Source organism: Curcuma longa, chromosome 11 (assembly GCF_044706935.1).
Source record: "Curcuma longa cultivar G26 ecotype Majalengka, Jawa Barat chromosome 11, ITB_CL_G26_1.1, whole genome shotgun sequence".
Lineage (NCBI taxonomy): Eukaryota > Viridiplantae > Streptophyta > Magnoliopsida > Zingiberales > Zingiberaceae > Curcuma > Curcuma longa.
The window spans coordinates 15,125,681-15,148,500 of record NC_133871.1 but is presented as its reverse complement, the minus strand read 5'-3'; the positions used below and the strand labels follow the sequence as shown (position 1 = coordinate 15,148,500).

The 22,820-nt window shown below is 38.4% G+C and overlaps 3 protein-coding genes, 1 long non-coding RNA gene and 2 pseudogenes across 5 annotated transcripts; 3 read left to right on the top strand and 3 right to left on the bottom strand.

The window, feature by feature from the left end:
• Positions 1–7,258: 7,258 nt before the first annotated feature.
• LOC141838860 (protein VERNALIZATION 3-like) lies at positions 7,259–8,388 on the bottom strand. Its single transcript, XM_074726461.1, has 4 exons — positions 8,141–8,388; positions 7,995–8,056; positions 7,876–7,916; positions 7,259–7,767 (listed from the first exon to the last, which is right to left on the bottom strand). Exons 1-4 carry the CDS (start codon positions 8,309–8,311, stop codon positions 7,538–7,540), a joined length of 504 nt encoding a protein of 167 aa, XP_074582562.1. The 5' UTR covers positions 8,312–8,388; the 3' UTR covers positions 7,259–7,537.
• A 992-nt stretch (positions 8,389–9,380) lies between these two features.
• Positions 9,381–10,893, bottom strand: LOC141842310 (protein GRAVITROPIC IN THE LIGHT 1-like; annotated as a pseudogene).
• A 4,459-nt stretch (positions 10,894–15,352) lies between these two features.
• Positions 15,353–16,112, top strand: LOC141842279 (heavy metal-associated isoprenylated plant protein 28-like). Its single transcript, XM_074730492.1, has 3 exons — positions 15,353–15,405; positions 15,520–15,595; positions 15,675–16,112. The coding sequence occupies exons 1-3, from the start codon at positions 15,400–15,402 to the stop codon at positions 16,019–16,021; spliced, it is 429 nt and encodes a 142-aa protein (XP_074586593.1). The 5' UTR covers positions 15,353–15,399; the 3' UTR covers positions 16,022–16,112.
• Positions 16,113–17,177: 1,065 nt separating this feature from the next.
• The window catches only part of LOC141837195 (E3 ubiquitin-protein ligase GW2-like), a 6,483-nt pseudogene continuing 840 nt past the window's right edge, over positions 17,178–22,820 (top strand).
• On the top strand, positions 18,292–20,419 carry LOC141839555 (SPX domain-containing protein 1-like). Of its 2 annotated transcripts, XM_074727333.1 has the most exons (3): positions 18,292–18,916; positions 19,319–19,451; positions 20,215–20,419. In XM_074727333.1, exons 1-3 carry the CDS (start codon positions 18,632–18,634, stop codon positions 20,403–20,405), a joined length of 609 nt encoding a protein of 202 aa, XP_074583434.1. In that variant the 5' UTR covers positions 18,292–18,631; the 3' UTR covers positions 20,406–20,419. The 2 variants fall into 2 exon arrangements, 1 of the variants encoding a protein (XP_074583434.1); XR_012602703.1 differs by lacking the exons at positions 18,292–18,916; positions 20,215–20,419 and adding an exon at positions 20,106–20,130 and having other exon boundaries at positions 19,227–19,451.
• Positions 21,106–22,801, bottom strand: LOC141839556 (uncharacterized). Its single transcript, XR_012602704.1, has 3 exons — positions 22,304–22,801; positions 22,030–22,165; positions 21,106–21,522 (listed from the first exon to the last, which is right to left on the bottom strand). It is a non-coding gene; the product is annotated as an uncharacterized LOC141839556 (long non-coding RNA).

The window sequence follows — 22,820 nt, the reverse complement described above, 5'->3', positions numbered from 1 at the left end:
ATATCGATAATTTTATTGAACTGCATAATTAATTTTCCGTAATATTAAAATTCATATATTTTATATTTATCAAAATACATATATATTTTTTATTATATCCCTTTTTATTGATATAGACTATTGTTACATCATCTATTAATTGCCATGGACAATTGGTTATTATAGTGAATATTAAAACTTTATGTATGACGGTCCTTGATAAAATAATTCAAAATTATGTTAATTTCCTAAATCTATAACTCTCTAATTAGATTTTGAAATCATATCTGAGAATATGATTATAATATAAAGAATGCAATAAATTTGATTTAAATTATTTCTAAGATACAATAATAATATTTTTTATCAAAATTATTGATGAATCTATAGTGTCTAGAATTTTAAAATCTCAACATAGAAGTTCTAGAAATTAATTGATGATATTGATAAGTAAGATAAACTTAGACATTTTAATAAGTTTATGTCAAATTATTTTAAAATTATAAATATTTTAAAATTCAAAGCTCTCAATTTAGAATATAAAATTCAAGTTTGAAGATATTGTTACACTTAGGAGACTCTAAGAGTGTAATAGTTCTTATTTGAAATAATTATATGGTTCCTAAGGCTATAAGTGAGTTTTTGATAAAACTTATTGATGGTCCTATAATATTCAGAATTATAAAATATTGACATAGTCTGAATTAAGAGAGTTTTATGAACCTTTTAATGGTGTTGGTGAGTAAATATAGTAAACCTAGACTTAAAAGTATATATGTGTCAAATTGTCTTTGTGAAGATTTTAAAAATTCATGGCTCTTAATTTAGGCTATGAAATTTAGATTTGAGATGCGGTTACACTCAAGATGCTCTCATTAATATAATAATCTCAATCGGAAGTGATTCTGATGTTCTTAATGCTAGTTTTGATCAAAACTCATGAATGACTCTTATAATATCTAAAAGTTTAAACTTTTAGCATGGTTTAAAATAGAAAAGTCATAGGAATTCTTTGATGGTATTGATGATAAATATAACAAGCTCTTTAATCAGCTTGTGTCAAATTATCTTAAAATTATGAAAATTTTAAAAATCTATATCTTTCAATCTAGACTATAGACTTCATATTTGAGAATATGACTATACTCAGAAAGTTCTCAGGAGTGAAATGATCCAGTTTAAAATGATTCTTTTTTATTTCAAAGATAATTAATGAGTTTTGATTAAAATTTATTGATGTTCTATAATATTTATAATTTTAAAATATTGACATCTGAATTTTAAAAAAAAGTACTAATAGTCTTTTTTAAATATTGATGAATAAGTATGATAAATTTAAATTTTTTTAATATTGATCATAGAATAACAATCAATTGTTAATAAAAAATAAATATAGTTAAGAAATATGAATGTATTTTATAAATATAAAACTTATATGCATATTTTTAATATTATAAAAAAATATTATCGAAAAAAAGATGATCTCGTCTCTTCTGTAAAAGGTGAAATCGATTAGCGGTTCCATACGATCAGTTTCATGATCATCTGTGAAAAAATAAATTGAAAAATTATAGTTAACTACACGGCAGCAGGGATAATCTCGTCTCGATAGGTAGGAATGGGAGGGCAGCAGGTGACGACGCATAAAGTGACAAATAATAGCCAATGACTTTAAAATAATAGGAAATGAAGTTGCAGTATGAGATTGTGGTCTGCGAAGCATGCAGTGGGACTGGGCCACGACGTGATAGCTAGTAGAGACCAGGAAGAAAACTATTATTTGAAGGTGAGACGACACATAAAGAGCAGTGGGTATATACATAATAAGTAGAGAGGAAACTATGAATTAATATACAAGGGCATTAAGCTTGTACCTTGGCATGGATAAAAACAAAGGGTCAAATCTAAATAGAATCTGAGGAAGAACAGGATACTATAAAAGACAGTAGCAATGATGAATGGCATGAAGGGATATGTAAGGTCATGTTCATGTATATGATGATGTTGGGCATATCTTTGTTGAAGATAGTGAAGAATTTTTTAAATTTATAAAAAATAATTAAATTCAGATTTATCTGTTGAGTGGATTGAATAGATAATTTTAAAATACTAAATAAAGATGAACTATTTGAGATGATTATACTACCAGAAGATTGGATCGTATTGTATGGCTGAACTAAGCTGAGTTGATGAATGTTGATCTTATTTGACTGAGTTGCTGAGGTCGAGCTGCGAGTCACTGAGTGTCGAGACCAAACTAGCAGAGTGTCCAAGCTGTTGAGTGAGGTCGAGCTATTGAGCCATTGAGTGTCGATATTTTTTTGACGCAGTTTCTTTAAAATAAATTCATCCCTTCCGACGATACTTAAAGGTTACAATGTATGTCTATTTCCTATGATACAACGATGGATCACAATCACCACCAAGCATAGGTTGGTCATGACGAACTGAAACTATACCCGAATGCTATCACAGGTTTTGCCGAGTGAAAAAGCACGACAAAAAGGAACAAAGGTGGATGGAAATAATTTACTTACGCCCTCCTTGTAAAAGATCATAACCTCCTCTTTTATAGGAATTTCGACCATAAGCAACGTTAAATGACCAATTAATGATAATTTACTACCTTTACTCATCCGGATCAAAACGCCAGTCATAGTCACTCGTTTCGCCCGGGAGATTATGAATACGCCAATTTGACCTTGTATAGAAAACTCTTCATATTGCTCCATGTAGATTTCTTATTCTAAATTTTCATTTAGAAAGACTGTCTTTACATCTATCTGATATATTTTTAGATTCCATAGAGTGGCAATCGCCAATAACACTCTAATAAAAGTTATTCTCGATATCAAAAAATATGTATCAAATTAATCAAGGTCTTCTCATTGTCGATAACTATTAATTACCAATCTGGCCTTATACTTATTAATCATGCTATTTGATTTCATCTTTTTCTTAAAAATCCACTTGCACCCTATTGATCTACTTCCCTGAGGAAGATCCACAAGTTTTCAAGTGTGATTTTACAAGATAGAGTTAATTTTAAATACAATTGCATCTTCCGATTGAGATCTCTCAAAAGAGCTCACTGCTTCTCAGTCACTTTGGGGATCACTTTTCAATATGAAAGTGATAAAATCTGTTCCGAAGGATTTTTTCATCCAAGCTCTTTACTTCATCTGAGCTCAACATCAACTGGTCCATCATCTTCTTCTTGTGTTTCAATGTCTGTTTTGAGGAGCTAGCATCAACTGGTATATACAGAAACACATGTTTAAAGAATAAGGTATTTCTCGATTCAATAATCAAGTTCTTGTGTACCTCTGGTATTTGAAATTCATATACAAGTAACCTATAAGCAATGTTATTATGTGCATATCCAATAAATATGCAATCAATAATTTTTAGTTTTATCTTTATCCTTTTCGGATCATGCACCAAATTTTGGCCAAACACCCCTACACTCGTAAGTATTTAAAAGATAATTGTATTCCGTTCCATAAATCATAAGGGTTCTTATCTATTTTTTTCCAGGGCACCTTATGCAAAAGGTAATTAGGTGTCAACACAATCCCCCCCCCGGTATGTGCTTTAGTAGCCCAAAGTTAAATAGAAGAGCATGCATCATCTCTTTCATAGTACAATTCTTTCGTTTAGCAATATCATTTTGCTGAGGAGTATAGGGAGTTATTGTTTCGTGTTTGATCTCATGTTTAGCACACAACTTAATGAATGGTGAAACATATTCACCTCCTCGGTCACTTTGAATTGTCTTAATCTTTTTATTAAATTAGTTTTCAATCTCAACATTACATAGAATAAACTTCACTATAACTTTATTTTTTTACTTTTGAGAAGATATATAAAATATTATTTTATGTCATTATCAATAAAAGTGATGAAATACTTATTCCCACTACGTGTCAATATACACTTTAGGTCATACATGTTGGTGTGGATTAAGCTGAGTGACTCATTGCTTCTTTCAACATGTTGAAAGGATAACCTTGTAATTTTAACTTCAACATAAGTCTCACACTTATGTTTCAGGCAATGTGGAATGTAAGTATGTTTTACATATTAATTAATCTACACAGCACATCGTAGTTAACCTGTTTTAGTCTATCATGCCGCAAACACGAAAACTCAAGCATATAAATAGAAGAGCTTTCATTCTTATTAACTGTGGCCTTAATGGTTATTATACTGAGCTTAAATAGCTCATCAGTTACATAATTCTTTCTTAAAATATTCCATTCTTGAATAGTATAACTCTGTCTGACTCAAAAATAATGTAGAAATCATGCTTGCTTAGAAGTGATCTGAACACTAGATTCTTTCAAATCTTCAAAACATACAATATATTTTTTAGAGTGAGCTCCTTGCCCAAGGTCATGTTGGGATTCTTCCGTTTCAAACTTTGACCGTGCTCAATCACATTGGCTTTCATAGTAGTTTGAGAGAATAACTTTCTCTCTGAACTTTTATTGTCTTCCTCAATACAAAGTCTAAAAATGATTTGTTCCATGTTCATCTGCTTCCGTTTATGCTTTAGGTAGTTTTTGAAGTCCTTACAGTCGAGAGAAAGTTTCTTGATGATAGCAGCCACCTAGAAGGTTTCACTAAGAATCATATCTTCTGAGTGAATTTCATGCAGGATTATATGAAGCTTTTGGACTTGATTGATCACTGTCTTAGAATCAACCATCTTATAGTCCAGGGATCGACTCACGATGAACTTCTTGGCTCCCACATCCTTCGTCTTGTATTTCTCGTTCAGGGACTCCCTCAACTTCTTAGCCGTTCTCTTTATGTATACATAGTGAATAATGAGTCAGTAAGATAATTGAGGATGTAGCTTTCGCATAGGAACTCAGTAGTAGTCCATGCCTTCACTACACTGATGATCTGGACATCAATCGCATCCTCAGTAGTCTTGTGAGGCTCCTCAGTCAAGAATTGAGCTAGATTCAGCGAGGTCAAGTAGAAGAACATTTTCTGTTGTCATCGCTTGAAGTTTAATTCAGTGAACTTCTCTAGCCTTTCTCCATGGTTGATTCGAATATTTCCAATCGGGACAGAGGGATTGTCATGTGTTGAGTTTGTTGTATCTCAATGGCTTCCATGGCCATCTCAACAAAAAGAATTCGTTTTTAAAATGTTGAAGAATCTTTATAGGAGATAGAGGGGAAAATTTTGAATTTACAAAAAATCAAATTAATTTAGATTAATTTGTTGAGTGACCTGAGTAGATAATTTTAAACTGTCAAGCAAGGATGAGCTACTTGGGATGGTTGAGTTGTCTAGAAGACTGAGATACCTTGTATAGCCAAGCTAAGTTGTCGAGTTGAGCTACTTTATATGGCCAAGCTATCGAGCTGAGTTGATGAGGTTGAGTTGCCAAGGAGTTGCTGAGTCACCGAGGTTGAATCAACTGAGTGTCAAGGTCGAGTCAGCCAACTACCGAGTCAGTCGAGTGTCAAGTCAGTCGAGTGTCAAGGTCGAGTTAACCAAACAGCCAAGTGAGATCGAGATGTCGAGTCACCGAGTGTCGAGTTTTACATGACGTAATTTCTTTAAAATATATTCATCCCCTTCGACGGTGTTTAGAAGTCACGATGGACGTCTGTTTCAAAAGATACAATGGTGGACCGCGATCACTATCAAACACAGGTCGGTCGTGGCAAACTGAAACGATACCTGAATGTTGAAATGTTATCATGGGTTCTGCCGAGCGAAAAAACATGACAGTGAGGAAAATTTAGGAGAATGAAAGTGGAGGGAGATAATTTACTTCCACCCTCCTCATCCATTATGCAATTGAGCAGATAACAAAATTGATTCGAATGACAAAATATTAATTCATTCATTTGGGCAAATTTTATCCCGACCGATTCAACATTCAATGCGCATAAATCGTGCAAGCACACAAGTTAACTTGGGTCGGTACAATCTAGGTCTTGGATTTGCATCAATACCCGTATAATAGAGTCTCTCCATACATATGTTCATAATATTAATGCATATGGTGATGCAACATAAATTGATAATAAATTCATGAGACTTTCAATGTGAAATTAAAAACTCATGCACAATGGAATCTCTTTCATCCATCTCTTCTTATTTAATTTCCATTTAAATTTCCAACACCTGTCACCTAATTAACTTACGCCATTGAATATTTATGCATGCTTGATCTTGATCTCATCAAATATAAAAACTTGTAGTCCTAAGTGACGTTTGATAGAATAATGATTATTCTGGAGTGGAAGATTAGAGGAGAATTGTGGAAAGAATAAGTTTGAGAAATTGAAAAAAACAAAGAAAAAATGTGACGGCAAAGCCTCTAGGGTTTTTGCAAAAAAAAGTTTATTCAATCATCCAAACTAACTATAAACAGCTAAACACGCCTATACATATATAGACCATAAACCAAACTCTAATTTGAAAAAAATCAAAAATACTAAAAATAAAAATTTACTATAAATAGTAAAAATAAGTTCAGAGTTGTGGATGGAACACTAAACGATGTCAGATGAGTCCGAAAATGGATTGGTATGGGTTTTACCCATTACCGAATAAATTCTTTGGAAAAGCTTCGATTAACAACTGATCATATCTCATTCTGATATCCAAATCAAAAGTTATGATCCATTAAAGTTTGACTTCTCATATATCATCCCATGCATCATTAAGTGAGCAGGAATAGCAAAGGTTGGCATTTGAGTTCGTGTGATGATCCATTTAGGATAGTAAATATAAACAATATTTGACGGAATTAATTAATTAACTAAGGATTCTCTGTGAATAAATAAATATAGCATTGATCATCCGAGTACAACTTGGTCCAGAAGACTTACTGTTAATTAATTACTATCTCATAATTAAACTTAATTGGGTCTTTTTTTAGTATATTCTTTGGATGAGTTATAAAAGCACAGTCAACTGTATTACAGCAATCCATGAAGAATTTTGAAGGTTCCTTTGAACAATGCATCGATGACCAGAAGCCAGACCATCCACGTTGTTGTCAAGGAATATTCTGCTTCAGGTCAGCGTCAGACGCATCATCTCCTTAACTAGAACAAGCTAAGACTCAATCATATCACTTCCACCGTATCTTGGCATAAATTTTGTGGAGGCTAAATGAGGCCAAACGAGAGACGCATACGGCAACCCATTCGATCATTAATGGGGAAGAAACTAGGTAGCAGGCTGAGCATCCAAGTCTCCATCTCTTGCTAGTAGAATAATAACTTTATTTAGAATGGTCAAATTTTATTCACTTGTACATTTTATTTCGTGGAGAACAACGTGTGTGTGTATATAACCACATGGTATATTTTTCTGTTCATTTAATTCAATTACAGTAACACGATAAGAAACCTTGCAATATAGTAGCTAGCCTCCTCTTCCTCATATGCTAATCAGCATGCATATATATAATACGATGCTGCAGGGTCAGGGATGATGCATGTATATAATAACCTTGTAATTAACATCGTATGATATATACGATGCAGGGATGCATGATCTAATTAATATATATAATTGATTAAGAGGCAAATCTTCTACCACCGGATCCAGTCTCCCTCTGGCAATTGAAGTATGAAATAGCGACTGGAACTAGGTAGTTTTCGGTCAGGAAGCTTCTTGTGTTGAAGTTCTGTCGCACCTCCGGCAACGCAAACACCGTCTGCCTTCCCAGCTGTTTGAACAGCACAAACACCATCCTGTGAATTCCTAACGCTGGTCGCGGCCCCTCGTAGCATAATATTTCACGACCTAATTAATTAATTAAAACATAATAATTAATTACTCAAGTAGCCAGACTAAAGTTATACATATATGATTAATCTATATATGGAACTTGCATGACAACGACTAACTCACCAAAGTTCGCATTAGTTGTGCCAGGGATGTCTGTGACTAACCTATATACATAAATATACATAGTCAACTAAAGTTAAAGCATGAGGAATGTAAATTTTCAAATACTGATAGCATCACACCAGTGTAAGTACTCCCTCATTGATGGATTACTAGGGTTGGGTGCATCAGGATCCACCATCACCTGTAGTAATACAATACATATTTGTGTGTGTGAGAGAGAGAGAGAGTAGGAATTAAGTAATAAAAAACACTACATAAAACATACAAGAGTGTAGAAAGTGCTAAGATCATCTCCTCCAATCTCAACCCTAGGCTTGTTGACAATGGTGGATGGCCTAAACTCGGCACCATTTACTACTTGTCTAGCGCTGTATCGGATCCTAAGTGTGACGGACGTCGTAAACGGCTCCAAAACATCTCGTACAACTTCGCCCATCGTTCAGCACCTTCTCTCTCCAGGAATAGATTAGTGTACTGTTCTACTGAGGCAGCACATTCATACAACTTGCACTAGAGCTAAAACATTAATTCTATGCTTGGAGTATGCCCATCCACCTTCAGACGTCTATATATAGACTCTCAGTGCATTTCTAGCCTTATATTTATTGTGTCTAATACATCTCGATTGATTCTCGGACTTGGACTCTGTCTCTACATTTCTAGATCAAATTAACAAATTACGGATCTTCTCTACTTTTCTATTCAATTAATAAATTTAGGATCTCACCTTTAGGGACATCTCATTTTCATTCTGATTGAACATTTAGAGCTTTATTTGGCAGTGGTCCTTGGCTTTGGCAAATGCTTGTATATCCAGGGAAAAGGTTGAGGAATTATAAATACTCCTTTCATCGATTCCTATCTGATATATATGCTTACGTCCTTTTGATATAAAAAGCATCTTGCTTTTATAATCAGATGAATGAATATATTGTCAATTGTATTGTATGGCAAATATATCATGCTTTCGACCTAAAATATGTTTATGCTTATAAATAATCGCACATCACATCTAATTATGTAATTAAAGGTGCACACAACTTTATCCATACTACATGAAAATTAATTAATGACAATTAATATATTTAAGATTCATGCAGATGGCCTCTTGGACCATCGCTACCACACGATCGAAGAATCAATGGGGAGTTTTCCCATTTAATTAAAGAAAAATGTGATTGCGAGATGTGTGGAAAGAATCGGATGCTTTTGTTATCTCTTTTACTTTGATGAAAGAATAGATGCGATTGCTATTGATAGTCAATATATTTATAAAATTATTTCCCATTATAATCAATCGTCATTTACCATTTATGTACAAGTCTTAATCAGATGAGCATCGATCATTGATATATAAATGTGAAGTCTTAAATATGAAGAATAGCATAAAAGAAGGATAAGATGAAGTTCGTTCTGTTTGCACTGTATACGTCATAATGTATTCCGTACGTAGCTAGAACAGCAAAACTATGTAACATCTAATTAATCTGTCATTATATGTCTAATACTTGAGCTTAACATAAACTTGAAGCAGTATCGCAGGCTGCTTGTCTACCTTATACGTAACGTAACTGCATGCTGCGTCGAATTTGAGGCACCGTCCGATCATAGATGGATGTAGTAGAGCCGTCGAACGTTATGTACATGCGCGTTGCTCATCCGAGGTAGACTTTGCATGGGACCACCGTGTGGCCCACCCTGAACCCAGGCACGACCGTGAACCCAACCGCGGTCGAATCGTCCTCATCGATTTCTTCTGCCGTGCTTTCCATGTAGACCTCGGAGAACCGGCTCCCTTTCCTGGCGTGGAAGATGGACCTGTCCTCGAAGGAGAAAAAAATACAATGGAGGAGCCACACTCGCCTGGCCATCTCTGCAAATCTGGCAAAGAATGCCGAGTTTGGGAGGCTCCATCCGGAGCTTACTGCGTCCCTGTGGTTGAGATTGCCGAAGAATGATGATTCCATTTTGGGGTGCACCAGAGACAGGTACTTCGCCCTGAGAAATTTCCCAGCTGCTGGATGCTGCCATAGCTTCTGAGGAGATATGATGTCTCTGAGCTCGGTGAATTCGTCGAAGAACTGGCTTCGACGCCACATTGTTCGGTCAGCCGTCGAGGTTGTAGCTTTTATGGTGGAAATCTGAGAACATTTGCTGGCAAACGTAAGATTGGAAGGTTATGCCCCGGTGGCGGGCGCCTAGGAGGAGCACACCCGGTTGGATTGCGCTTGCAGCGGCGTCAAGATCCCACCCTGCTGACTCCATCTGCTTCACCAAGACTTTGACCACGGATCGGATGGAATTGATAGCGAATTGAAGAACGGTGAGGAAATTGTTTGGGGTTAAGCCGGAGAGTTGTAGCCCGTCGAAGGATGAGAGTGAATTTCCGGGGTGAAGCTTCGACTCCAAAAATTCATTCTTTTTCTCAGATTCAAGTAGTTCGGTCTGCAGGGAAAGGACCTCAAAATCCATGAGCTTGAGATCAGACTCCAACTTGGCCTTGGTGATTCGATACGTCTTGATTAGATTCCTCTGCTCTTCGATCTGAGCAAAGACAGCTGAGCTAGAATCGGACACGGCACAGGGAATGGCCAACCGGTTCCGGAAGTATGAGTGCTTGAGCTCCGAAATGCGTCTGAGCTCGGAAACGATTGCTAGATCTGAAGACTGTATCAGGTTCGGTTCATAGGGTGAATGAGCCATTTGGAGCTGAGCGTAGGTCGCTTTGATGGCAGAGATGCTGGCAAAGAGATAAGCGAGGAGGGACTCCATGGTTTCTCTGTCTTTCGAGGATAACCTCTGCTGTGGCTTCTCGTACTCGACCTTGTACAAGCCATTGCCGCCTTCGGAGATGATGCTTGAGTAGTCACTGAAGGTTTGGGACAGCTTGAGCTTGTGGACTGAACAGGAATCTTCACTGGCAGAGCTAGTGAAGGAGCGGCGGAGGCGGAAAATTTTGTTGAGTGTACAAGCGAAAATTCCCGACTTTGGCTGCGGTGCCGGTTGGGTGTACTCCATAGCTGCTCTGTCTCAACATTTGAACACACAACACAGGAAGCTCAAAAAAATTAGAGCAAAAAATGGCTAGAGAAGAAGAACACGGCTATTTCAGGCAGCAGATTCTTAATCCAAAACAAAGTTTTCTATTTTATAGGTGATCTTTTTAGGAGACATCTATCTGTTCTACTTTGAAGAGAAATGAGATAATTAATTTGACAAAGCACGAAGAACAACAATAACTTAAATTAAAGAGGAACACATTAAACTAATACATGCCTAGAACAGAGAAATTTTTAAAACAAAATGCAACATAACTAGATATGTCTAAACATGCCTAGAATACGACTTTAACTAGTTAAACAATATATGAGTTTGGACACTCAACGAGAAGGAAGAGAAAACACTAATTACTCTCTTCATTATAAAAAAAAATCTAACTTTTTTTTTATGGACTCTGTACTATTAAATCACACATCTTTATTTACTGTTTTTCATTTAATCTCTATGTCCCCATCCACATTCTTTATTTTGAGAGAAAAGAACAGTTTTAAAATTTCACTACTGCTAAATATAAAAATCTTGAATCTCATAAGTTTTTAATAGACAATATTGAAGACGGCGACTGACATTTAGGACATGAAGATCCAAACCTAAACCGACTGGAGTTCGGTGCACTAGACTCTGATGCAGATCAAACAACACAAACAGCATGCAACCTTTTTAAGGCATCCCACCCTCTGGAAGTAGAAGATGGTATTTACCTTGATTAGAACTCATGGCCTAACTGGTATATGCAACAAGTGTATGTAAACTGCTGCCTCAATGTCTAAACCACAGTGATGAGAACTCTCTTAAAGTATCTATTGTTCCTTGTTCCAGAGCTTCAATTATTATCAAGGAATCAACTCGATGTTACTATCTCTAAGATGCCTCCAAAGAGAACAGAGCACAAGTATTCCCCAAGGACCCACACACTGCCACAGCACAACCAGTGCCACATGTTCCATAAGAAGTTCCAGGTACAGAGCATTTGTCCATGGAACAAATGGACAATTTTTTTCAGAGGCGAGGAGGATAGACAAACCTCCAGATCAGAGTGGAGAACGTGATCGTCGCAGCCAAATCAGATGCAAACGTGCTTCCACTCACCTTTTCTTGAGCTCACACACCTACCAACTCTCTCAACAACTATTATTTATCATGAATATGCACAGAATATATATGAGCCCAATATGGTAGGGAGACTATGTATGTGAATATATTTGTGTATTTTTGGCTGCATGCTAATGAAAGAAACACACATAGCAGAAATGCATGCATAGGAACTACAGCAATTTAAACTAGTTTGGTCACAGAAGAGCGTGCCAGAATGCATAGTGTCTTGGCAATTTAAACTACAGCAAAAAGCGTAAAATCAAATTTAAATCGTACATAGATTTTTGCAAACAAAAAAAAAGACAGAAAATTTTCTACGCTATTCTCATCCAAAACAGAAGCTAGGATTTAGATTACGAGCGTTGCGAACTACCGAAGGAATCTCTTAGAACCGAGTCAAGAAAACGCACCAGCAAACCAAACTCGAATAGTCAAATGGCGAGGTCGGCAGAACGAGAAGAAGCGGAAATAGATTGCTAGCTTCTCTCTCTTACCGCTCGCTAGCCACGCCCACCGCCGTCACATACTATCGCGTCACATCTAGAACAATCATTGGAAGACAACTACCTCAGGCGCCTTTTCGACCGTCCATGGACGAAGCAATCTGACGGCGAACGACCTAAAAGTCGAATCTTCGAACGCTTCTACCTCCTCTTCCTCCCGTCTCCAAACCCGATATCTCCCTGCGCGTGATCGACGCTCGGGGAGAGTGACCGAGGGGAGAACGACGAGAGGCGATGGCTGAACTCTGAAGCACGAAGTGGAGGAGGGGAAAGAGAAGCGAGAGAGAGAGAGAGGACGCAGCCTTGGAAAATGAAACGAAAAGCCTCGGTGCGTAGCGGTTGTTCATACCCTAAAATACCCAAAATATCCTTATGCCTTCTTGCATGTCTACGATAAAAAAGTCGAGGGTAAATATGGGAAAAGGGAATGATTTCACACGAGGTAGCGTAGTATGTTCCAGCTGGATTTTGGAATGGATTTATTTATTTCATTTTATATTTTTATGCTGTTGTTGCTATTTTAATTTTTTTTATTTCTCTTTTTGATTAGTTTATTAAGTTGGTATTGGGTATTTTTGGACAATATTATCAGTTTATGAACAGTTTGTCCTAAACTTCACTAAGGAAATTGTTGGCAGATGTTGCTAAGTTTGGACGGACTTACACTGAAAGATAGCATGACTAAGTTAAAATTAGGAAATTATTCATACAAAGATTTAAGAAAATTAAAAGAGTACAATAATACTCATTTTGGTTAAACTCGTAGATTCAATATTATATAATATCTATTTGATATGAATTCAACGAGGTTATAAATAAATTTAGTAAAAAAGATTCAAAAGTGTAATAAGATTGATTTGAAAATTATTCAAAGTCTGCGGCTGTATGTTCTATGATGTTTTACCTCCTTCCGTCTCTTCGTCTCTCTCCATCTTCTTTCGCTAGAGGGCTGTCTGAATGGAAACCCGTCCCGAATCCAATGCTTCGACAATGGCTGCTGATTCCTTTCCACGTGCATCGGGACCCACGACGCGATACCGTCCATTCGTCACAATCATTCGCGACTCTTTAAGCCAACTCGCTGTTCCACACTCGAAGAAGCCCGTTCAACTCTCATCGACATTTACAGACGAAGCCTGTTTAAGGGCCCATCGCATGCTCTCGAAGCATGAGAGTTGTTCGACGATATGCGAAGGAGAGGGATCGGCCCAACCGCCATCACGCCTTTGCTACTTTGATTTTGGGTCTCTATGCCCGTTCCATATTGGATGACGCTTTGAAAGAGACGATGCTGAACTGCTGAACAGTATAATGTGAAGCCCGATGTCTTTTGTACACTTCTCCGCTGACAGGTCTCTGCGGAGATGCCAAATTGGACCTCACGCTTCAGCTAGAAAGACCTCGAGCAGGAAAGGAGTGGTGGTTGGTATTCTAGAGGAAATGAAGCGAATTGGGGTAAAGATATATGTTGTGGCTTACAATGCAACGCTTGGTGAGTTCTACAAAGATGACAAGGACTTCGATGCTGCCTCGGGGACTCTGAATGAGACGGTGAGATAAGGATGCAAGCTGAATGTTGTAAGTTACAGCACGATCATTATTAGATTTTCTGAGACAGGAAGGTGGAGAGATGCAAGTGAACTACTGTTTGATCATAAACCAAGAAGGGGATGCTCCCCGATGCTGTCTTTCCGGACTTTATTCAATGGATTCCATGATGCAGAGCAATTTCGAAGAGAGGGCATGGTTATGAGATGGCTTTTTTTGGTGACATTGTTGAATATGGTGACATTGTTGAATAGAGGGAGCATTGGAATTTGGTAGGGTTGACTTTGACTAAATTTGGTGAATCCAAATGCTATGGGCTCTAATGAGTGGGACGAGGCGATTGGAATTATATTGATTGAGCCGCGGATGGTCGGGGAGATTTTGGGTGAATGGTCTCGTACATCACAACTTAGACAGATGCTGGATCTGTCCATCATGGAAGAAGAACGCGATGCCGCGCGAATAGATTTTTTTTAGTAAATAATAAAGGTAAAAACTAATATTCTAAATGATAGGGTAAAATAATGAAAAAAAAGTAGGTAAATAATATTTGGGCTTTCAAACAATATTATGTTTTTTATTTATAACATAATTTGAAAATAATTCTAGAAGCATGAAAAGATTTAGAAGGCATTGGAAAATGCTGTTTAACATCGCGCCTCGCACGGACTGACCATTTCGTTCATTGAGAATCCCTCAGTCACGACGTTGCGATATCAAAAGGGCCGGGGGACACACCATCCGGCCCCACAAAAAGCCCGTCGACACTACTTAGCTTTGCCACGGAATAGCCTGTCTACACGGATCCGTTGATTAATACAACGACTTCGGAAAGTCAATTGCCGCCGCCGTCATGTAGATCCCTTCACCAATAGCCACTCGACACGTCGCACTACGAAGATTCACCAGCCACTTGTCTTGTCAGTCATTGACCAAAACACAATTCTTCGGTGTTTCGAGCAATATACGTGTCCCTTCCAGTGACGCAGCTTCGCGCCTCTTTTCGCTGTCCTTGCCATGCAAGCTAACTGCCTACCGACCTACCTTACATGAATTACCAACGCGGCCTGTCGTAATTGGACAAGACTTTACTTTCCTTGGGCGCTCATCTTGCTCTGTGTCTGTCGGCGCGATCGATGTGACCGCTCGATTTTATTAACATACAAAACAACGCGGAAACTTCTATCCGCACTTTACTTCTCCATGTAGGCTTGCATTCCTCTCTATATATATCGCCTTTAAGAAGAATCATAACCCACTAATTCAATCATTATTCCTTAAGAGTAAGCTTCGCGTTATTGAAAGTGAGATCGGCAATATGGCAGTAAGTTAACTGTTGCACTTTATTGTTTTCGATCCACATGCAACTGTCAAATTGCCATTTTATTTCATTCACTGTTATATATCGATCACAATATATATGTTTGCATGAATTCAGATTATAGAGATGTGCGTGCATATGGACTGCTCTGGCTGTGAGAGCAAGATAAGGAAAGCTCTGCTAAAGCTCGAAGGTGAATATTGTTTCTCTTCGACTTATGAATACATATATGTTTTTAAAAATAAGAAAGTTAATTGAATGAATTATTACAGGGGTACATGACGTTGATGTCGACATGGCGCGACAGAAGGTGACTGTGACAGGGTGGGTGGAGCCGAAGAAGGCGCTGAAAGCGGTGAGGAAAACGGGGCGACGGGCGGTGCTGTGGCCTTATCCGATGAACGCCGACGAGGTGATGTACCAGCAGGCGTACAACGGGCCTGCAGCTCCGCCGTTCATATTTAATGCTGTTCCGAACTCTTATAATTACCGGAAGCACGGCTACGACGACCCGAGCTTGTACGGGTATTACCGACGGCCGCCACACAGCGACATAATCGACGAGAAGGTCGTCACGATGTTTAGTGATGATAACCCTAATGCTTGTTCGATCATGTGAAATTGCATTTACGTTCTGTTTTTTGGTGATTATTTTTTTTATACATATTTTAAATAAGTAAATGCAAGGTGTACTTAATAGTTGTTCCAGACATTTTAATATTATGAAAATGTTTTGTCCCTCAAAATCTTAATTAATTAGATACCGATTTACTAAGTACCTAATTAAATTTAAATCATCATCGATAATTTGAATTAAATATTCTGAACTATTATATTTTTTTTCAACTCGAGAATTTATTTAAAATTAAAACATCGAGGCTTAGGATTTTCTGAATAAAAACCTTGAGTTCAATTTAAGCCTGATAGGTGTTTTAATAAATAAATTTAAATATGATTAAAATAGGATTGGGTTAATTTACGTTACGCCCCCGCTAGATACTATCGTATCGCCATGTCACCTTTCTGACGTCACGTGGAGGCGTCTTCTCCAGATACTTTCCTCGGCTGACGTGTTGGGCAAGGCATTCGAACAGGCGAAGGAGCGATGAGCTCGAGTCGACGGCGTCACAAAAAATGGAAGCTTTTCGTTCTCTTACTGGCGCCCTCGCATCGCCGGTTGACAGCTTCTCCTCTCTTCGCAGCTGTGATTGTTGATATATATTAGCTGATTTGATTCCTGAATTAGATAGCCAAATTATCGAATCCTTCTCTAAATCTTCTTCGGTTCGTACAGCCCGAGAGTCTTGGCCCGATTCCTCCGCTTGCTCCTCTTCCCTGCGTCCTTCTTTTCCTCTCCTTTTCTCCGTGGCGTGGGCCTTTCTTGCGCTCGCTCTCCCTGCCGCCCGTTCCCTCCATCTCCATCGCTGCCCGACTCCGAAGGTAGGCCTTGTTTTTGTGTTTTTGTTTTTGTTTTATTTTCGTTTTAAGATCGGCAGGATAGATTGGGGAGTTATGAACCGGAGAAGATAATGTGTGTTTTGGGGTGGGAGATTAGGGTTTGTTTGGAGGGTTTAAGATTAATTTCACTCTCTTTGGTAATTAGAAAAGTTGGCCTTTGGCATGCAGGTTTTGGTGATTTGTGATGGAGATTCGGATCTTGAAAACAGGAAGAAGTCTCGGTAGAGTTTCATTCATTAATCCGGAGCGTGGAGCGGAGATTTGGGGGGTTTGATTATCGCGATTCGGAGCAGGGAGAGGAAGGTGGGGGTGGGGATTCTACTTGTTGCCTACTTCTATTGGTTTTCCCGTTGACTTTTCATTTTTGTATCGAATGCCGGGTGAGGAATTTGTGAAATAATAGTAGGGGAAAAGAGATTTTTTCTGGAGGTTCCTTCAATTCGTCTGGGGACATCTCTCTGTTGGTGGGATTGATGGGGAATAAGATTGGGAAAAAGAGGCAAGTGGTAGATGAGAAGTATACAAGACCTCAGGGGTTGTATCAGCACAGATACATCGATCATAAGAAGCTGAGGAAGCTCATTCTTGATTCCAAATTGGCACCTTGCTACCCACGTCTCGATGACCACTCTTTAAATCTGGAAGAGTGTCCCATTTGCTTTCTGGTACCTTCGCTGTTCAATTTCACTTTACTGTTGTTGTGATCTCTTTAAGAAATTTAGTCTGGAAAGCCTTGTATTTTGCTCATCCTTGGATTCTGGGATGACTTCGTTAAGTATACATTTTGTGTCCAGTATTATCCAAGTCTTAACCGATCCAGGTGTTGCATGAAAGGCATATGCACAGGTACTTTGCAAATTTGTGTTCACTGTACAATGTAATTAATTATTAGGTTTTTATTTACTTGTATTTTTTTAGTTGATCTTCTCATGTTGGTTTCTTTTGCAGAGTGTTTTCTTCAGATGAAACCATCACGTTCCACTCGCCTAACAATGTATCCATTTTCTTTATTCTAATTTCTCTGGTTCTAACTTGCATTTTATTACTTATATCCTATAAGTAATCAAGTGTTGAATAAATAATCTCTGCTTGACTTGGAAGATGTCCCTTTTGTAAAACTTCAAACTATGCGGTGGAATACCGTGGGGCAAAGACAAAAGAGAAGAGTGTAGAACAAGTTGTAAGTTTTTCAATTTCCCTGCTTCTGTTGGAATTTCTGTAAAATGGGTCTTACTTGCCAAGATTACTGCCTAAATGCAGGAAGAACAGAAGGTTATAGAAGCCCAAATAAGGATTCAGCAGCAAGAGCTGCAAGATGAAGCTGAAAGGATAAAGAAGAGACAAGATATTAATTCATCAAGCATAATAACAACTCCGACAGATGTTGAATGCCAGGATATAAGTAATGAGAAATGATAGAGAGCAGGAAAACATAGCAGGAATCGTAGCATGATACACGTGGCGATCCACGTGTGCCATGCCACGTAGCCTGCCACGTCGGTTCCTGCTATGTTTTTAAAAAAATCTCACGCCGATCGACGTGATTCGCGGATCGCACGTGATTCTTCGCCAAAAACCTTCGGCGCCAAAAACCCCGCTCGGCCGCTCCTCTTCGCCGCTCGATTCCGCCCTCGCTCTCGCCCGCGCTGCCGACGCCACATTCGCCCTTCTTCTTCCTTTATATCTTCCCCTTTCTCCTTCACCTCTCCTAAGAAATTCGCCCTTTCTGCGCTAGTCGCCTCTTGATCCTCGTTAGGTTTGATTCTTGGAGATGAAATTTGGGAAGAACCCCAGCAACCAGATCGAGGAGACGCTGCCGGAGTGGAGGGACAAGTTCCTCTCCTACAAGGACCTCAAGCGGCGGCTCAAGCTCTTCTCCGTCGCCGAGCGGCCGGCCAAGCGGTCCAAGGTGGTCGATGAGGGCGCGGCCGGCGACAACGCTCCTTCCTCTACGGCGGTGGAGGAGGAGGAGTTCGTGAGTCTCCTCGAGGCCGAGCTCGACAAGTTCAACACTTTTTTCGTTGAGAAGGAGGAGGAGTACATCATCCGCCAAAAGGTATGGTGTGTATTCTTGCCCGGTTTCGAGTATTAGTATGGATTGATTAATGGAAGGCTTCGATTTCAATTCCGATACCATAATCTTATGTCGTTTGATGTAGTATATTTCCAGTTAGATGTGGATCTACTCGATGGAGAAATTGGTTTGATGAATTATACTTTATTTTGAGATCTGGAGAGGATGAAAAATGCAATATTGTTACTAAACTTGTTTTTATAATTAGCATTTGTACATTACACCTACTCCTCTTCATCCAAAAGAGAGAGCGGGTAGATAAGTTGATCTCGAGAAGGATACGAGTGTACGTCTGATTCAGTTTTCCTTGTTCCTGGTTACTTTTTACACTTCTTACCTTCATGGCTAGACTAATTGTATCAACATGAATGTGTGAATTTGCAGGACTTGCAGGATCGAGTCACTGAAGCCATCTCTAGGGATTCCAAGGAGGAGTTGATGAAAGTGAGGAAGGAAATTGTAGACTTTCATGGGGAGATGGTTCTTCTGGAGAATTACAGTGCCCTTAACTACACGGGTAGGTTTCCGTAAGAATTCAACTTTTTCTTGATCTATTCTTTTGTAGTCTATGGTCCACATTAAAGATTTTTTTTTCTGTAGCTTATTTTCAGTATTCTAACATATAAATTAGTATATTCTGTAGATCTCCCAAATTATCTAAGTTGTGATGGATTGATATCCCTCTGATTTTATGTTCCAAACCTTTGTTTTTGTTTTTTGAACTTGTATTTGTCATTGCAGACAATCCATATTTCAGTCCAGCATAAATTAGCACTTTTCACTTCAGAGGCAATTTATTGGTTTTATTCTACGTTTATGTTTTCTAATTGATCAGATTGATTAGAAAGGGTGTTGGAGTAGCTTGGGAAATTTGTTTTGCTAGGTTGTGATAAATTAGCATTCAGCAGAATAGATGTTTGGTTTTCTTATTGTGTCAACTAGGACATCTCCATAAGATGAATCATGGATTATCCAAGACAACATCTCCCCTCATCATCTATGTATAGTCATCACTTGGTTCTTTGCTTGCGATTATGTCAAAACTGGATCACATATAAGTTTACAATTATCTGCAGTGTTGTTGATCAACTGTTCTGTCCCTTCTTTTGGTCCATTTTTTTGTGCCCACTCATTTAGATCGTTTATTAATGCTTGTTTGTGAAGATTTCAGGTCTAGTGAAGATACTGAAGAAGTATGACAGCAGAAGTTCAACAATCAGTTTCTTTTCACAGCTAAGGAGCTTCTACATGAATAATGATATCTATTTGGTTGTCTACAGGGCGTGCTCTGGTTTTGTGGATGATGAAGAGGAACAATGATTTCTCAGCTTCATCTGTTCCTTTCTCCAATGCACTACACTTGATGTTTCCAACAAAGATGATAGTTAAAGTTATCATTAGGTTTTTCATGATGCTGCTGTTTGAAGAGGAGCTAATGATTTGGTGCAAGACTGTACTTGTTTCATTCTAACCTGAGAAATTACAATTCCATTCAAGAAACTAACTTTCAATATTCAATGTATGATTTTGTAAGTCGATTTCTATGAATTTTTCCTTGTCAAATATATACATCTTATTTGGTGTTGGAGCTCTAAACTGGTGTTCTGTGATGCCCTAATTCTTCGTGGTCTTTGATGATTGCTTTCATATATTGTCCTTCTGTATTTTGAATTTATAAATTATCATTTTTTTTATTTTTGAATGGACATGCTGTTCTGCTAACTTCTTTTATCAGTTTTTTCTATTAGATTTTTTATGTGCAACAACCAACCTCTTATTTTCTTAGTTGGTTGGTTTTATTGGTAAGTAAATAGTTGATGACCTCGCTTCCATCACCTTCCTCGTTGGTCCCTTATGAAATTGAGTGCCCGTGTATGCAATAATAGAGACGGTACTATGTAGCATTTGCAGACGTGATTATTATGTTTATCATGTTAGGTGCTATTGCATCGTTGATCCAATCTGTTTCCACCATGGTATGCACATCAAATTAAGCTGAAAGCTATATTTTTCCTAACATGATTTTCTTCTCCACTGCTTGACTTGTTTAATCTCCATTATGATGTTAAGAGAAAGAGCAATTGTGGTGATTCTCGTTTAATATATTTGAGGGAGAACAAATAACAGGAAACTTGGAATATGCTAAACCAAAGAACAGGAATAAAAATCTCTAAAAAGAAAAGTATGTTTCCAGTACTGGTCGAAATAATTAACTGGTAGGGATAACAAAATTTTTCTGATAGAGAACTCATCAGAATTGTTGTCCAAAATAATTTACACAAATATTTGCACAGCTAAACACTGCATATACAAATCTTAGTTTCAACTCTTGCGAAGATATTCACTAGTGTTTAGCATGAAAACAACAGAGAATGCATAGCCATAAGATTTCAAATTCCCTTTCGTCAGGAACCAACCGATGGTCCAGCACAACAAGAGGCACAGGCTTACAAGTGCCTTGCTTCAAGTTTCGTAACAGATCAGGCCAGGGAGCTCTCAACATATTCCAGTGCCCTTCATTTGACATGTTCGATTGTTTCTTCGTCACCATGGGCTTTTTCATATTCCAGATACTTCTTGAAGAGGAACTACAAACAAAGACCAGCATGAGCATGAACATCATGAACATGGTGATAGAAAAGAGAGCATATCCATCCTTGATCAATAAATCAGAATGCATATTTATTCAGTTAAGCTAAGGAATATCTACCAAAAGCATTTAAGTTCCTGATATGCAGAAACAATGGGCGCAAACAGTAAATACGCTGAAATGTGTTGTTAAAAAAAATACAACTATGAAAACCCCTAAAATCATTTTTAAAAATTGATCATGCCTTGCAAAGTAGAAATGTTCCTTCCACTAGTGGTAAAATGAAGCATAAGGTACATGGAAAAGAAACGGTAGTTACAGGCCAAACACCACTGAAGATTATGAACAGCACAACAAAACCAGCATATCCATATGGGAAAATCTACAAAGAAAATTAAATTCCTAACAGAAAAAATTAAGAGCCAACAACAAGTAGGATGAGGAAATACACTATTATCAAAAAATCAGGATACGAGAATGTAAGAAAAAAAATGTTAGTACATACAATGTTGAAGAGTTTGCCTACGCTGGTATTAAGAGGGCTTCAATAGATTTTTGCAACACACACTGTTCATCATTTTCCTTCTCAAGTTATCTTTTTCTACTACATCTTCAAAGGAGACTTTGAACAACACGCTGACCTGTTCTACCAACAAGGAAATCTTAAATCAAACATGTCAGGTACAAGCTTAACAAACGTTCCTCAAATATATAAGCTTATCTCCCTGTGATCCCCAGATGCCATGGGGAACAAGTTAAAGTTTCTTTGGGACACTAACCTGAGAGCGCGGCGGCGAGCAAAGGGAGAGCGCGGAGCGTGGCGAGCAGAGGGCAGAGGGAGAGGAGTGCAGAAGGAGAAGAGAGGCGCTGAGGAAGAAGAGTGCAGAGAGAGAGAAGAGAGGCGCGGAAGAAGAGTGAAGAGGGGGAAGCAGGGGAGGTGGCGAGGGGAGAAGAGAGCAGAGGCGGTGGCGAGGGGAGAAAGAGCAGAGGGAGAAGAGAAGCGGCGGGCTCAAAAGAAGAGAGGAAGCGGCGAGTAGGGAGAGGCTCGGTTAGGGTTTGGAATCGAAGAGAGGAAGCGGGGCGAGCAGCGGAATCGGGAGAAGCAGTTCGGATCGGAGAGAGGCGGAGGAGGGAGGAGGCTCGGTTTTTTTTGGCGCCGAAGGTTTTTGGCGAAGAATCACGTGCGATCCGCGTCTCTTCCTCCTCCGCGCCGAAAACCCTCGTCTCTTCCTCCTCCTCCTTCGCCAGGAATCTCCACGCCGCTCCCTCCTCCTCTGACGAACGCTGAAGGAGTTT